Raw genomic sequence first — 15,599 nt, 5'->3', positions numbered from 1 at the left:
CAAATTAATGTCCTCATATGTGGCTCTCATTTTTCTCAGAAACAAAAATTAGGTAAAAAAAACCAAAACCTGGTAATTCTTTCTTTTTACATTCATCGGGTTCCAATCGGCCCAAATATCAAAGAGAAATTAAAAATGCATGCCATGGAAGATTTCGGGTCTTAGGGGGTTAAAATGACCAGACCCCTCCGGCCTGTTTTCCAGGCCACTAAATTAAACCCAGTCAATTACCAATTGAACAGAATAAAAACCTACGAGGTCCACTAATAGTCCAAAAGTCCAAATCTTTAATAGAAAAGACAGGCAGAACTCAAACAAACAATAATCCAAACGAGGAGCATATATACACACTGGAAAGTAAATAATTATAAGTTATTAAATCAGACTAATTAAATACAGTAAAACTAATAAGGGAAGACGAACACACGGGAAATAAAAATAACAGTGTAAACATACCAAAACTCAAAATAAAACAGGAAAGCTACTACAAACCGAGTGTGACACAATTACATTCATATTGAAACATATGTGATAATTTTCTTTCTTTGTAGCATTTTTAAGATATGTGTTAGAACAGTCATTATGCTGTTTGGATTAGGAACCAATCATTTTTGCCAAATAGTTAACACAAACTTAGAACAACAATGAACAATTTTCAAGATTCTGATTTACAGAACAAACAAAAGTCACAAAAGGTTTCATTATTTAAGAGACAAGATCAAGTTTTTCACACAGGAATGAAATGACAGAATCCAGTGCAGCGGGGCCAAAGGTGTGTGTCAGCAAACTGAAGGTTGAGGAATCAGTCAGCTCATGTTTAAGATTGTGTTGGATTTTGAGAAGAGTCTGTCTGTTATTAGAAAGTAAGATTAACAATGCCAATCTTCCGGCAAACCCGAGGGCTAGCTCCCCAGCCTCCTCTTCACTCAGAACACTAAACACTGTTACTTTAGTTTTGGCCTTCTTAGGCCTGTCAAGAATCATTGCGGGCAGTTTGGCTTTACGGCCCTAAAAAAGAAAAAGTGCAAACACCAAAAGAGCAGAGAGAGACACACACGCGCACAAAGTTAAATGCTTTTGTTTACATGGTGTAATTGTGTATATGTTGCAGCAAATGCACAATTTCCAGCCACATTGTCACTTCATTGATACGAGTAACCCGGATTTATTTCAGGTGACATCAAAATCACGAAATGTATACCTACCCCAATCAAACCTCTGAAAACATGAACTGACATGTTCTCTGCGTTGATTCTGCGCTTGATCTCGTCTTCTGTTATTGTGTAGGTTTTCTTTTTTGAGCTTGGTACAGATAAGCGACCATGCACTCTGTAAACTGTACTAGTTCCTTCTGAATCAGTTTGGAATTCTGTATCTGCATCGATCCTGTCAACATCATCAGCAGCAGCATTATCTGTACTCAGACTTGTGCCGTATACTTCTGCTTCTTTTTCGTTGTCTTCAGTCTGTGTACCTTCATCTCTTTCAGTCTGTGTACCTTCATCTCTGACTGTCAGTCTTCCTATCTCACTGTTACTTGTCGATTTGCTGCAGATGTTCTCTCCCTTAGGAACTTTTCCTTTGTCATTCGCTGCCTGATGCTTTCCCTGATGACATTCTTCACTGGCTACTTCTATTGCTCCTCCTGTATAGCCACCCACTATGCTGCACAACTCCTTTCCCTCTGCTGTGCTGCACTGTGCTGTTACATAAAGAAGAATGATATAAACAGCACTATATCAATTTAATTGTGAAGAGAAATCCCCACAATACGACACAGTTATGTCTAAAATAGTTTTGTGTAAAAACTGGATCTTGAAACGTCCACTTTAATTACACAGTCCTGGTGTGCAAAGGCAAAATTACGAAAAAAAATTTCACTTTAAACATTTTTGGACATTGTTTAGTTATATTGTGACTTACTCTCACAGAAGATACAGATGCCACAAACAGACTTTGAACAACGCATGTGCTTGTATGCACCACATTTCTGGCACTGCACCTGTGAATTTAAAAAAAAAAAAAAAGAAGAAGAAATAAACAAACAAAAAACAAATGAACAAAGTCCATTAAATAAACAATCTATATGGCTAAGGACATGTCATAGTGTACCCGGTCTTTGGCTGCAATCACACACCAGCACTGACTGCACTTCCTAGTTCGATCTGCAAAATATAATTTGTTTAAGTACAAGTTACATTTTCCAATGTTAGAGAAAAAGAAGGCAGCTAATTTTATCTTTACCTATTGAGGAAAATAAGTAGTGGCAAAGTCGGGACCTGAGCTTTGTGATTTCAGTGTTGTACTCCTCCACTTGTGTTTTACCGTCAATGAGAGATTGGGCAAACTAATAATTGACGAAGAAGAAAAAAAAAAAAAAGAACAAAAAGAATTAGATTAACAAAGAAATGTTTGTTTGTTTTTAACCCCCCCCCCCCCCGAGAAAAAAAACAAAAAAACAGAGCAACCAAAGCAAAGCATTACTGCTGAAATGGTTCAATCTACAAAAAAAAATTGAGATTTTACCATCCTGCCTCTAAGGCTTTAAAAACTGACTAGGCAAAAATGTAAACATTACTTATATAGGTTAAAGCTATAGTTTTCAGTACCATTATGACATGCACTCCACATGAGTTCCCATCCTGTTGATGTGGGTGGCTCACATGTGACAAGGTCCACTCTCCAGTGCAGCCTCTTGCTGAAGCAAATGAGCTGAGAGATCGCAGTTATTACAAATAAAAAGCATATAGAGAAATCAATAACCACGTTCGGTAATGATTTCAATTAAATTAAATATGTTATGTTAAATATGTTAATTAATTACCTCCATTTTTTCAACACCGCACTTTTTCTGACCTCCGACTCGCCAAATGAATTCATATAGACTATGGTCCTCTTGGGTATGTCACAAAACTGTTTTGTAAAAAGATGGATATGGTAGGCTTGGGCCTTGAGCTTTCCTAATGAGGGACACTGAAAAGTATCATGCACTAGAGAGAGTGCAAAATCTGTGCAACTTACAAACAAGGTCCAGTGGCTGCCGTTTTCCAGACAGGCTCCAATCAATTTCTCATACATCTGAAAGATGTTTTTCTGGAAATAAAAATAATGTGACAAGAATGTTTTTCTGTCAAGAATGACACTGCAAAACTGCAAAAGCTTGTCAGGTGAGACTTGTAATTAATTCTGCAGATACACAAACATATAGAAAGTGTCATTTTTGGTTTACATTAATTAATTTCTATAGTGTGTACAAAACAAATCAAGACCACAGACTCAACACGCACCACTCAATTTTTGGTGTTCTTTATCAGTTGGCCAAGACAGAAATGTTTTAATCTGTGTGCATTGCTTTTGAACAAGTCTTTACACAGAAAAGGTTTCAGAAAGGTATTTTTCAGGTTCTTCTGACAAGGCTTCAATTTTGGAAAATGCTGTTTGTTTATAGTGGCAACTTATAAACCCTTTGTGATAAGAACATAGTTACCACAGTCCAAGTCATACCTTCAAAAAGTATGCACTTTGTGCTCTTGTGGACCCATCCAAAATTTTTCCAGTGATTTGGCTTGGTATTGGATAAATGTGAGGGAAATTCTATAAAAATAACATAAATACACCTATGTTTTCAAATACATTACAAAAAACGTAAACATGCTATGTCATTATGATCAAACAAGCTTTTCAACATACCTCACACTGCAAATAGATTAGGCCATCTATTACCTTATAAAACAAATAAATAAATACATATAAATAAAAACAGAACTAAGGAACACGATTCATTAAGTAAATTGTACAATAACATTGCATGTGATAATAAAAGGCTTGATTGGTTGATTATTCAACATGAGTTGACATTTACCTGACATTGTGAAGGAGTCACAGTTTCTGTAAGGGTGTAAGAACATAACATGTGGATTTGTTACACTTCTTTTTCACAAGTTAATAACAATCAATAATTTTCATTCCATTATTTACAAGCTATCACACGATGTCCCAGGGACAACATCTACACGATGTCCCAGGGACAACATTTACACGATGTCCCAGGGACAACATCTACACGATGTCCCAGGGCAAATTCTACATGATGTCCCAGGGACAACATTTACACAATGTCCCAGGGACAACATCTACACGATGTCCCAGGGCAAATTCTACATGATGTCCCAGGGACAACATTTACACAATGTCCCAGGGACAACATTTACGCGATGTCCCTGGGACAACATTTACGCGATGTACCAGGACAAATTTGTAAATTTCTGGATTACTGTTAATCTCCATAGAATCAAGAACTCATGTCCAGTTTCACAGCTATGGACCAGTTAATTATGTTTCCAGGTGATAGTTTGATTCATAGATTCAGCACACAACCATAAGTCTAGGCCTTTTAGTCCAGATTCTCTTCACTTATGTTTGTAAAATGATCAGGGAAGCTACTGCAATTTTGCCTGACCCAACCCCCGGGCCACGAAACACCCAAAAAGTTGGGGAACGCTGGTTAGCTAATGCTGTCGTCAAGTAGCCTATCGCTAGCAAACAAACAGCAAGCCAAGTGAGGAACATATGTATAATGCTTACCGTTTATTAAAGGAAAGTATCCTAAATTGACTTCAAATTCGGCGGACAGGCGAATTGACTTCAAATTCGGCGGACAGGCGGCGGTTTTTCGCTTCTTCACTTGTATTTCGAAATAATCGAAGGCGGGTATTTCGAAGTCGCAAAGGAATTACGTCACAAGAAGGTGATTGGTCACTTGCAATGTTGAACCTGGAACAACATTAATTATGATGATGTGGGAACAATGCTGACACGAGGAAATCAGATCGTCCTTATTTTACCACTAGTTGACCTTTTAATGATGGAAGGCTTACCAGCCACATTTGAAACACTGTCCTCTGGATTAACACCATCATCAACACCAATATTTTAAATGCAAATTTTCGCAATGACAAGATCAGGAGAGATGACCGAAACCAAGGACATGAATGTACAGACAAAAGGAATCAAAAAAGGAATCCCCTCTCTCATGATACGTGAACAAGACCCTGAGATACATAAACTCTTTCACCTGGGTCAGCAACTCATCCCTAACTCGGAGTGGGTGCTCCACTTTTTTCCAGCTGAGGAACATGGCCTCAGACTTGGGGGTGCTGATTCTCATAAAAATCCTCCCTAGGGGTCCTCCCACCAAAGACTGCCTCAGTGCCCAGACTCATATACCTCATCCCCAGACTCTATTTCCTCTACAGAAGAAGTGTTAGTGTGATTGAGGAGGTCCTTGACGTATAAACTGACAACGGTCTCTAGTCTTGTCAGCCGAGGATCTTTATGGTCATGGTCGGCCTCCAGATCTGCTCTGTCTTTCTTTGCCAGCCTCCTGGTCAGCCCTCTTAACTGCTGTGTCTCTGCCGCTAGCCTCCTGAACTCTCACTTCTTTGTTTTGGATTTTTTTTTCTTAAATATGGTCCTTCTTTCCCTGTCAGTACTCTTACTGGAGCATTTTGGGTCACCTGAAGGTGTTTCAGGGAATTTTTACGACAGCCTGATAATAATGAATTACAGTAGTTCTGCCTAGAAGTAATAATGCATAAACTAGTTTTTCAACATCACTCTTAAACAGGATGTTTCTAATTTGAGAGATTTTGCGCAAATGAAAGAAAGCAGTCCTACATATTTGTAGTCAGAAGAGAGTCAGACACACGAAAAAAGCTCTAGTCAGAAATGCATAAGAACAGGGGTCTCAAACTCAATTTAGCTGAGGGCCGCTGGAGGCAGAGTCTGGGTGAGGCTGGGCCGCATTAGGTTTTCCACAAGAAAGGCATGGTTAAAAAATTCCAATCTTCGCAAATCTCTTTATTTTTTTTTTTAACACAAAATATGAAAAATAAATAAGCAAATTAAGAATTAATAAGAAAATTAATCAATCTGTAATACAGATTGATATAGACTCAATACTTGAAATGTGCAATTCACTTGTATTTTTATTTTTATTCCTATTTATTCTATTTATCCCCTTCGTATATTTTATTTATATTGTCTCTGTATTTATATATATGTGTGTGTGTATAACTCTGTAACTTCTGTCGGTGCTGTGCTTTTTTGGAAATCGAATTTCCCAGAGGAACCCACCCGAGGGATTAATAAAAATAACTGTGAAAAAATAACTAAAAATCCCACTGACGTGTGTATAAATCTATATACGTATAATGTCCCGCTGGGCAGCAACTTAAAAAAAAAAACTTTTTTTGAAGTGTTGTGAACGCAGCGCGCTGGGGCGAATGTCCGCGTTTGCCCAAAGGAGGAAGCCAGCCAGGTACAGAAAAGAAAGAAACACTCCATACGTCATACATTAAAATACATTATCAAACTCGCGGGTCGCACTAACATTAAATTTTCATATTAAGGTGGGGGCCAAAAACTATCGTCCTGCGGGCCGCGAGTTTGAGACCCCTGGCATAGAGGATTGCACTGTTGTTAAGCGTTGTTTTGGGTGTTCTGCGTGTACACGAATAGCTTTTCATGATGTACTTTCTGGATAGCAGGAATGGTATCTGGAGCAAAGTTCACATAGCAACATTGGCTCCATTAGAGTTAACCTCTAAGTAAAATGGGACGTGCTTGCCACACTGGCAAATACTATTATACTCATTTAGTACAGGTCAAATATTACAGGTCTGCCACTGACTGAAACTGTATTTAAGTTGACATTAAATCCAAAAGGTTAAATTCAAAAGAGAGATTATTAAAAAAACATATCCAGCAGCTCTGCATTTGTTTGCAACTCAGGTTCTTATTCCAAAGGGATCAGTGGTAACTTTTTGTTTTGGTAAGCACTCCAGTCTGTCATGGCTCTCTGCACAAATGTCTTTACAAAGCTTTTCCTAACGGCTTCCTGTTGAAGCCGTTAAATCCAAAAGTCTAGGTGTATTGTTTGGGGAGTGTCTGTGTTTGATAAAACCAGTTTGATCCAGGTGAATTATGGATGAGATGACTTTCTCAATTCTGATTGTTACTGCCTTGGTTATAATTTTCATATCTGTATTAATTAGTGAGAGTGATCAATAACTACATGTGACAGTGGGATCCCTGCAAGGTTTAAGAAGAACTGTGATAGCAGCTGTGTTTAAATCACAGGGAATAATACCAGTTTGTTTTATTCCTTGGATACATTTTAAATATATTGGGCTGAGCATATCCCAGAAAAGCTTATAGAACTCAGCCGGGAAGCCATCCAGCCCTGGCACTATATTGTTTGGTATAAGAAATATTACATGGTTAATTCTTTTTCTGTTAATGGAGCTTCTAGCTCTTATCTGTACATCTGTCAAATGTAGTACATTTATATTATTAATATTAAACGTACTCCTTCAGTTTATAAATATGCTTACGATCCCCAGCCAAAATATCCCTAAATTTTTCTTAACCACTTATCCAATTCACTTAACACTTACCCAATAATTAAGGGGGCTGGAGCCTATCCTGTCCGACATTTAGAGAGAGGCAGGGTACACCCCAGAAAAGCTGCCAGTCAATATTTAATTAGACAAAATAATTCCTGATATTAAAGCACAAAAAGACACAGAATCACATCTACAACCAATTTAGAGCACCATCTATCCCAAACTTCATGTTGCTTCGCTGTGGGAGGAAGATAGAGTACCTGGAGAGCACCTGTTGGAGGTTATTACTAGGTGAAATGAATATATATGTTGGGGAAAGGACATGGCCACTACCAGTAGTCCTGTGGGGGTGGTCTTTTATCTGTGATCTATTATTGAGTGTTTGTTGTGTGATCCTGGACCAGTTCTTGACCTTACCCCCTTTGTCCCAGGGCCTGTTTTATAAAAAAAAAATATATATATATAAAAATATTATAACTGACCATAAAACTCAACAAAGCTAGTCACCTCAAAGTAACTTTGGCAAGAAGACGAATTAAACAGGAAGCCGGGAACAAAACCTGACATACTGGTAACTACCTCCAACAAATCCAACATGTTCTATTGAATATGTTACTAAGTAGTAAGGTGGTCATCTCTTAATACCAGAAAAGCTGCAATTTTCAAATCACTATGTGCTTTGATGATTACATAAATGTGGAAATGAGGAACAGTTTCAGACAGATGCAGCATGAGGGGAGGAGTCAAACAAAAACTTAAGGTGTGTTGAAGAAAACCTGCCAGCCATTTAGGTAGCCCTCTATGTATAACACAAAACGTGGAATTTCCCTCATCTCACGATTAACAAATTCCGCATCTTTTCTTAACGTGGTTTCTGGAAAAAGCCCTGGACTCTCCAACAACTTTTTGTTTATTTTCCGGCAAGCTTCTGTTAATGCTTCTTGTAAGTACTTCTAAAATTTTCTTCTATTTCTGGTTCTGCCCTTAAATCCTGATGTTGGATACTGTGTTATAATCTTATTGTAGTCATATTGTAGTCTCATTGTAGTCAATGTGCGATTTCCCAGGCTTTTCAGCATTTATTAAACAAAAGGTTGTTATTACGGCGACCGTGGCTCAGGGGGTTGGGAAGCGTATCTGTGGTGTTGGCCAGAGGGGCCAACACCAGTAGGCGGCCTCGCTTCTGTCAGTCTGCCCCAGGGCAGCTGTGGCTGGCTACAACCGTAGCTTGCCTCCACCAGTGAGAATGCGAGAGTGAATGAATAGTGGCATTGGGTGCCTTGAAAAGCGCTACATAAATCCAATCCATCATTATTATTATTATCTTCAAGCAGTTTCCTTTTTTCTACATAAAAAAACACATACTGAAATTTCTAAGGTACTGTAGACAATGAAAAACATTGAATTTTTTGTTTAACTGTTCAGTTTTAATTTAGTTGTTTTTCTATTACTTAATTACTTTGATGTAGTATGATTGCAGATAAAGCTTTAGAACTTAAGAAAATACAATTAAAAGTCTGAATTTTGTGCACGCATTCACATTTTCCAAAGCCATGCAGTGGAGAGGAAGAGAGAGAGGGGAAGGGGGGTTGGGGGGCTATAATCGGTACCGAGCAGCTCTGCGTTTGTTTGCAGTTCAGGCTCTTATTGTGAAGGGATTAGTGATAACTTCCTGTTTTGATAAGCGCTCGAGTTTGTCGTGGCTCTCTGCACACAGTCTTCTCTGCACACAGTCTTCACTACTGCCACAAGATGGCAGTATAAGCCTCTAAATAAACAGTCGTGCTCTGGCTAGTGCTCCCACACAGAAAGAAACAGAATCACATCTACAACGAATTTAGAGCACCATCTATCCCAACCTGCATGGTGCTGGACTGTGGGAGGAAGACCGAGTGTTGGAGATTACTGTTAAGTGAACAGAGTTTTGGGAAACATTACACTAAAGTCTTGAAAAAATATAATAACTCACCATAAAACTCAACCAAACGAATCACCTCAAAGCAACTTTGGCAGAGCGGAAGAGGAATTTAAACAAGAAATGGGAAGCGGGGAACAAAACCTGACGTACTAGTAACTACCTCAACCTCATTTTTCACCTCTGAGATGGGAGATAACATGCTTGCTACAGTGCAGGGAGTTCATGAAGACTGCAGAACCTTCATCTGCCTGTTTGATTTATTAAGCAGCATTGTTGAAAAGCTCCTTCTCTATCTCTCCTGTTCTTTGTGTTTCTGTATCTGACTGCTCCCTTTCTGTCATTTCAGCTCAGTGGAGCTCACGTCAGCTTCTGGCCTTTGAAAGGCATTATACCTGCACTAAGGGATGTATGTTCTGTGGGAACTTGAGATTGACTTTATGCTTCTGTGTTTATGAGTAAATGATGATTAATTCATTTGTGTATAGCCATTCAAATTTAAACTGCATGCAGATACCAGCAGATACCAGAACTGTAACTGAGATGTTAAAAGTATTTCACAAGTACAAGGTATAAAACATACAGGCTTTAGAGACAAGCAGAATAGGTGATCAGAGAAGTTAAGGCTGGGTTCTGAACACTATCCAATGTCCACTTGACATTAACTTGCTGTTGTTAATGGTGAGCTGTTTGTTGTGGCCCATTGTGGAGCCAAAACAGACAGGAGGCAGGTCATGATGCTCCAAAAGACTTTATCAGGGGTGAAGTTTTCAGGACTCCGTGAAACCTCACTGAATACTAGAGTTAACTCAAAACAACCCATAAAAACTGCTGGGGTTGAATTCTTTGCTGAATAATTGTATTGTTTTGGTGCTATTTAAAGAAGATTTAATCAAACTAAATGGAACTAAATAACATAAGATTTGAAGAGGTTAATCCTACTCTAGTCCAACATTTGTACTTTTGTTTATGTCACATTAAAAAACATTGAATTTGGAAAACATTTCCATTTCTGCAAAATCAGTTACACCTAAAAAATCTCACTGAATTAATTGAAGGTGATTTAAAGGATCTGGAGCAAGCTGGGGTATTTTACCTGGATATTAATACCCCTGGTTTTTGGCCTCTAACAATAACTTTTTGGGATTTTCCCTGTTTTTTTTCCCTCTCACTCACTCTCTCTCAGTCCTTCTGTCCCTTTCATTCTTCTGTGACGCTTCCTTGTGGGTCCACCTGTGGATGGAGTTTCCTTATCCTGTAGTTTCTCTCTCATCATCTAATCGCTTGTGGTATTTAATGAAGGACTGGAGCTGCTGCTCTCCCTTGGATTGTTGTTAACATCATGTTGGTAATTTGTGACGCTGAGAATTCAGTGAATAGTTTAAAAGATCGGCTTATAAAGTTCAAAGTTTCATTGACACAAACAAGCTTTCGGTCAGATTAGCAGCTGATTTCTTTCTTCAAGAAGTCCCCCGTACAGTAACAATTACAAATAATACTGTCTGTTTCAGGTGTTCACCTTTTTCTTCCAACTGATTAAAAAACAGTAAGAACGAGAATGGTTTTGGGCCAAGCTGCTGATCTGGTGAACATTACAAGCCTGCCATGTCTGCACTGTGTATTATTAGGCCATGTTCATGTAGTCTGCACCGTGTAATTATCTTAGCAGGCTGCTGACAAGAGGAGCCAAGATCTCTGTCCCATGTGGTGCAGATGTATTTATTTTTAAGACTGTGTTGTATCTTTAGGACTTTAGTAACAAAGGACAGAGACAAAGACTGTTTTAAAGTCAGTTGAAGAAAACTTGAAAGCCAAAATTCTTCTTAGACTATTCTTACACTTTGCTCAATAATGCATCACATGATATCGGCTCCCCTTTCTTCACTATTTCATGCTGCTAGCTGCAAGCTTCTTTTTATTTATTTAGTCCATCTGGAAGCCATAATGAGATATTATCCAGTGTTTTATTGTGCACTTTAAAAGCACATTTACTGGGTTTACAATAATGAAATCACTCAAATTTTTTGAGAAAGAGCTACAAATTTGAACCTAGAGGAAATGTGTGAAATAATTTGAAAGGTCCACTCTGTTTCTAAACATAATGGTAAATGGTCTGTATTTGTATAGTGCTTTACTTAGTCCCTATGGACCCCAAAGCACTTTACACTACATTCAGTCATTCACCCATTCACACACACATTCACACACTGGTGATGGCAAGCTACATTGTAGCCACAGCTGCCCTGGGGCGCACTGACAGAGGCGAGGCTGCCGGACACAGGTGCCACCGGGCCCTCTGACCACCACCAGTAGGCAACGGGTGAAGTGTCTTCCCAAGGACACAACGACCAAGACTGTCGGAGCCGGGGCTCAAACCGGCAACCTTCCGATTACAAGACGAACTCTTGAGCCACGATCGCACCCTACATTATGTTATTAATAAATCTTATTGATTGTAGCTGTAAGAGGTCAGTAAATAATTTTTTTATATATATATATATCTGTAGCACATGTCTCATACTATAATTTTTTTATGAAACTGGCAAAACAATCAAAAACCACAATCTGAGAGCTGCCTTGCTCTTGGAGCTTTCACGGGAAACTAAATCCTAGCAATAGTGATTGCGATTTGATTAACTGCAATGACTGGTGTAGAAAATTCCTTAGTTCTTGTACACTTTTTGTGTAGTTCTTGATTTTATCAACACACAAAGGAAAAAGTTGGTCTCCAAAGTCAAACAACTTTTGATTTACGCAAGAGCGCTTTTCTTTAGTCTTTGTCTCATTCCTTGCACAGTGCATCCAAAACAAGCAGAGCCACCATATCATCTCCTTTTAATTCATCTAAAAAGGACACGAGGAAACAGTGATTGTAGAAACATTTATTCAAATCCCTCTGCGGCCCTTGTGTTTGGCAGTGGTCCTCGGGCTCTTGCCAACATGCAGACAGCGAACGTGTTGGCCTGCTTTTGAAAACAGATGATCAAAGATTTCCACGTTTCTGGTAAAAGTATAACAATTACATGTTTATCCCACACATTTTGTGCTTTACATTGTTCCCAGTGAGGCCTGAATAGGCATAGACATCATGTCAGATTCTGTGTTGCAACACTACTGCATGGAAATCTGTATTTTCATAGTTTTTAGGAAAAAAAATACATTTAATGTTTGGTATATGATACCGTACCGTGTATATTTATGTAGATTTAAAAAAAAAAAAAGCCCCCTGGCTTAACAGTGCAGTGGTTACACTGCATCAAGAGGGAGCAATAGGTTAACATCATGGGTGTTACTATTTCTGTTTTGAGAGTAATGCCTCCTGCAGGATTTGAAAAACTCTGTAAAACAATAGATAACTAATGAAAAGCTGAGATGTTCTATTAGGAATTTTCTGAGAGGCTTAAATGGGCTTTTTATTGTTAGTGTGTTCAAAACCATTATGAAATCCACTTGACTTTTTTTTGGTTGCTCAAACAAAAGTAAATGAAGTCATCAAACAAAGGAAAAGAACAAACTAACACTACTCAATCAAAACTTAAAACAATACACATTTAGTGTTGCACTTGCACAAGCTTGAGCAACATCCTAAAGCTTTTTTCTTTTATTTTTGTGCCATAATTGTGGTTTAAGATGGAGTACAATTAAAAAAGCCATCTAAAAGGAGCTTTTAACATCATCTGTACACATGTAGAATTTAAAGACTTGCATATTTGCTTGTGCATATACTGTGCAGCAGTGGTGCTGCACATCATCATTGCAGAGATCAGTCATGATGTGACCCAAATATCTAACTTTAGGCACCACATTTAAAACCTAAAGCTTCCTGAGTGTCAAGCAGAGTGGACCAGTGATTTGTACTGAATATCAAAGCAACAAGGTTCTGAGTCTCAACCCAGTTTGTGTGTGCATGTTCTTTGCCTTTCTGGCTTCTTTGGACAGCCCAAAAACATGCATGCAATTAGGTTAATTAGTCATGCTAAATTGACTGTAGGTGTGAATGTGAGTGTGAATGGATGTGTTGCCCTGTGAGAGATTGGCAACCTGTCCATGGTGGAACCCAGCTTTCCCTATGACAGGTGGCATAGGCTCCCCCCGCCCCCTGTGACCCGGAATTAGGTAAGTGGAAGTAAATGAATGGATAGATTTCCCAAACAGAATGGATGAAAGATTTGTTTCCAATCCTTTGTAGTTAAGCAATCAATACTAAACTCTTTTTAGCGTTGATGTAATAAATAATAAACTTGAATTAAAACATGTTATTTCACTCTATCACTCATACTTAAAAATAACAATGAAAAACAAACAAACAGAAAAACAGCCTGGTGTAAGCAGTGCGTTAGCAAGAGGATGTAGTTATCACCCAATGCTTCCAAGCTTGGTAAGCAAACTATATCAATACAATATATTGGTGTAACAAACTAAATACTTGAACATCACACACTAGAATTGGAGCACAAAGTTCTTGGACTAGCTGATGATTTGCATTTTTAAATAATACAAAACTTACCCAGTTACGTGGCTGAGAGGTCAATTTCGGTGAGGCCCACTAAAACAGTACTGACCTAGTTTCCACGCACCTGTCACTAAATGTGGCTACATCCACTTGCACACAATTTAAATGGGTAAGTTATATAAAATTCCACCCTGCATGAAGCTGTTACAAGTAGAAAATTAGCCATAGATACAAAAAACGGCTTTGGTCCAAGCTGTAAACAAGTGTATTCCTACTGCTGAGAGTTACTCACTTCTTTGGATATAGCCTCAGGTGCCCGTTAAAAGAATGGCAGTTTTTGGCATACTTTTCAGCCTCAGAGCACAAAAATCAGTTTATGTAAAGTTTACATCTACATCAGTATGAATTCAGCTTAAAGCCTTTTCATTTAGCTTGATATAGTGATTGAACTATAACTAGATTCTAGACCCTCACTTTCACCTTGTCAGTACATTTTTGCTGTTGTTATGATTATTTACATACTCCCACCGTCCATCTGTCACATCACAAGTAAAATAAATTAATGGGACATAAAGGCTTTTAGATGATTGTAAGTAACAGATCAGCAGAGTGAAGCTTTATTTCACATTCAGATGTTAGTGCAGAAATGATCATGGATTACAAATTAGTAAAAGTGTTCAAATGTCTGGAGGTTTAGGTTGACCTTTTATGCAGTTTTGTGCTTTTCTTCCATGTCTTATTGCCATAAACTGTAACATTTGGTGGAATGATGTGATAACTTTATCTGCATAAATTCTGTGCAAGAAAAATTGCAAACTACATTCAAATAAAACTGTTTGTGTGGACAAGATAACAAAAATCTGGTGACAGTTAAGAGAGAAAAGCTCAAGGGGAGAGAGAATACAGGGTTTATGTCATATAATGAAGCTGAATAATCAGCTGTTTTGAATTTGTGTTGTTAAATAAATTTGGAAAGGGATAAAAATCCTCAGGGGCAGTAAGATACCAGAATCCTTGCTTTTCACTTATTTTGGCAGCTTTTGTGTTGCGAGTCAGTCACGAGCGTCTCACCTGTACAGTGAGGAGCTTCTCTGGAGTACATCTCCTATAAAAAATTAAACAGGACTTTTCTGAATAAGCAGACAGTGACTTAAGATGAATTTTTAAATGGATTACGAAGTGCGCCCCAGGGTGGCTGTGGCTACGATGTAGTTTGCCATTACCGGTGTGTGAATGTGAATGGGTGGATGACTGGTTGTGTAAAGCGCTTTGGGGTCCTTAGGGACTAGTAAAGCGCTATACAAATACAGGCCATTTACTATTTTAATGGAAACATACATTTCCAGAAAAATGTTGATATATTTTTTTTCTTTGCTAATTTGAAAAATCTCTTGAGTCCTTGAATCTATATACAGCTGTCATGGTCTCGGTGTCTTAAGAGCTCATTTTGTCAAATGATCTATGTTCTCGCTGTGACCCTGGATTACATAAGCAGAAGAAGATGGATGGATTCATGTTGTGTCACATTTCCTGTTTTATTTTGGTAATGGATATGTAATGTGTTTTGTGTTGAGCTAACTTCCCCCGTCTCATTATACTGTATCTATATTGTCTTCATGTTGTCTCAGTCTCCCCTTGTTTATTGTTGTGTTGTCCCTCTGTGACATATGCATGGTTTGCATATGCAGGACTCTAAAGATATCCCCATGCCTAGATTAGAAGCTGGTGTTTTACACAGACAGTATGATTAATAATGAACAGAAAACAAAACAAATATCAAAAGTACACATACATAAGAAAAGAAGAAATTAATCCCATGAATTCA

The 15,599-nt window shown here is 38.2% G+C and overlaps 2 protein-coding genes across 6 annotated transcripts in view; one reads left to right on the top strand and one right to left on the bottom strand.

The window, feature by feature from the left end:
* Positions 1-15,599, top strand: part of LOC143413427 (acyl-coenzyme A thioesterase 1-like) — a 48,701-nt gene that overhangs the window by 28,101 nt on the left and 5,001 nt on the right. The window contains exon 1 of one of the 3 annotated variants that reach the window (XM_076876497.1): positions 6,285-6,319. The exons of 1 other annotated variant lie outside the window; for it this stretch is intronic. The gene's annotated coding sequence lies outside the window, so the exon portion shown is untranslated. Of the gene's footprint in view, positions 1-6,284; positions 6,320-7,364; positions 8,350-15,599 lie in introns of those variants that run through there. One more of the 3 variants, XM_076876496.1, reaches the window with a different exon arrangement.
* LOC112430395 (uncharacterized) lies at positions 265-4,640 on the bottom strand. 3 transcript variants are annotated; one of them, XM_076876482.1, is made up of 12 exons: positions 4,585-4,640; positions 3,863-3,888; positions 3,691-3,723; positions 3,505-3,594; positions 3,022-3,093; positions 2,825-2,913; positions 2,610-2,712; positions 2,245-2,347; positions 2,113-2,165; positions 1,924-2,002; positions 1,206-1,702; positions 265-1,008 (listed from the first exon to the last, which is right to left on the bottom strand). In XM_076876482.1, exons 5-12 carry the CDS (start codon positions 3,076-3,078, stop codon positions 706-708), a joined length of 1,284 nt encoding a protein of 427 aa, XP_076732597.1. In that variant the 5' UTR covers positions 3,079-3,093; positions 3,505-3,594; positions 3,691-3,723; positions 3,863-3,888; positions 4,585-4,640; the 3' UTR covers positions 265-705. The 3 variants fall into 3 exon arrangements, with proteins under 3 accessions (XP_076732597.1, XP_076732596.1, XP_076732598.1); XM_076876481.1 differs by lacking the exon at positions 4,585-4,640 and having other exon boundaries at positions 3,863-4,048; XM_076876483.1 differs by lacking the exons at positions 2,610-2,712; positions 2,825-2,913; positions 4,585-4,640 and having other exon boundaries at positions 3,863-4,049.

The sequence above is a fragment of the Maylandia zebra genome, linkage group LG18 (assembly GCF_041146795.1).
Source record: "Maylandia zebra isolate NMK-2024a linkage group LG18, Mzebra_GT3a, whole genome shotgun sequence".
In the NCBI taxonomy this organism is placed as follows: domain Eukaryota; kingdom Metazoa; phylum Chordata; class Actinopteri; order Cichliformes; family Cichlidae; genus Maylandia; species Maylandia zebra.
This window is presented reverse-complemented; position numbering and strand designations above follow the sequence as displayed.

What these genes read in the sequence shown, in the direction of transcription:
- LOC112430395 (XM_076876481.1), bottom strand. Translation starts at nt 3,913, where the DNA reads ATGTTATGTTCTTACACCCTTACAGAAACTGTGACTCCTTCACAATGT. An exon ending in GCGGTGTTGAAAAAATGGAG is followed by an intron (nt 2,713 to 2,824) that starts GTAATTAATTAA and finishes GCGATCTCTCAG; the next exon opens with CTCATTTGCTTCAGCAAGAG. An exon ending in TTTTCAGAGGTTTGATTGGG is followed by an intron (nt 1,009 to 1,205) that starts GTAGGTATACAT and finishes TTTCTTTTTTAG; the next exon opens with GGCCGTAAAGCCAAACTGCC.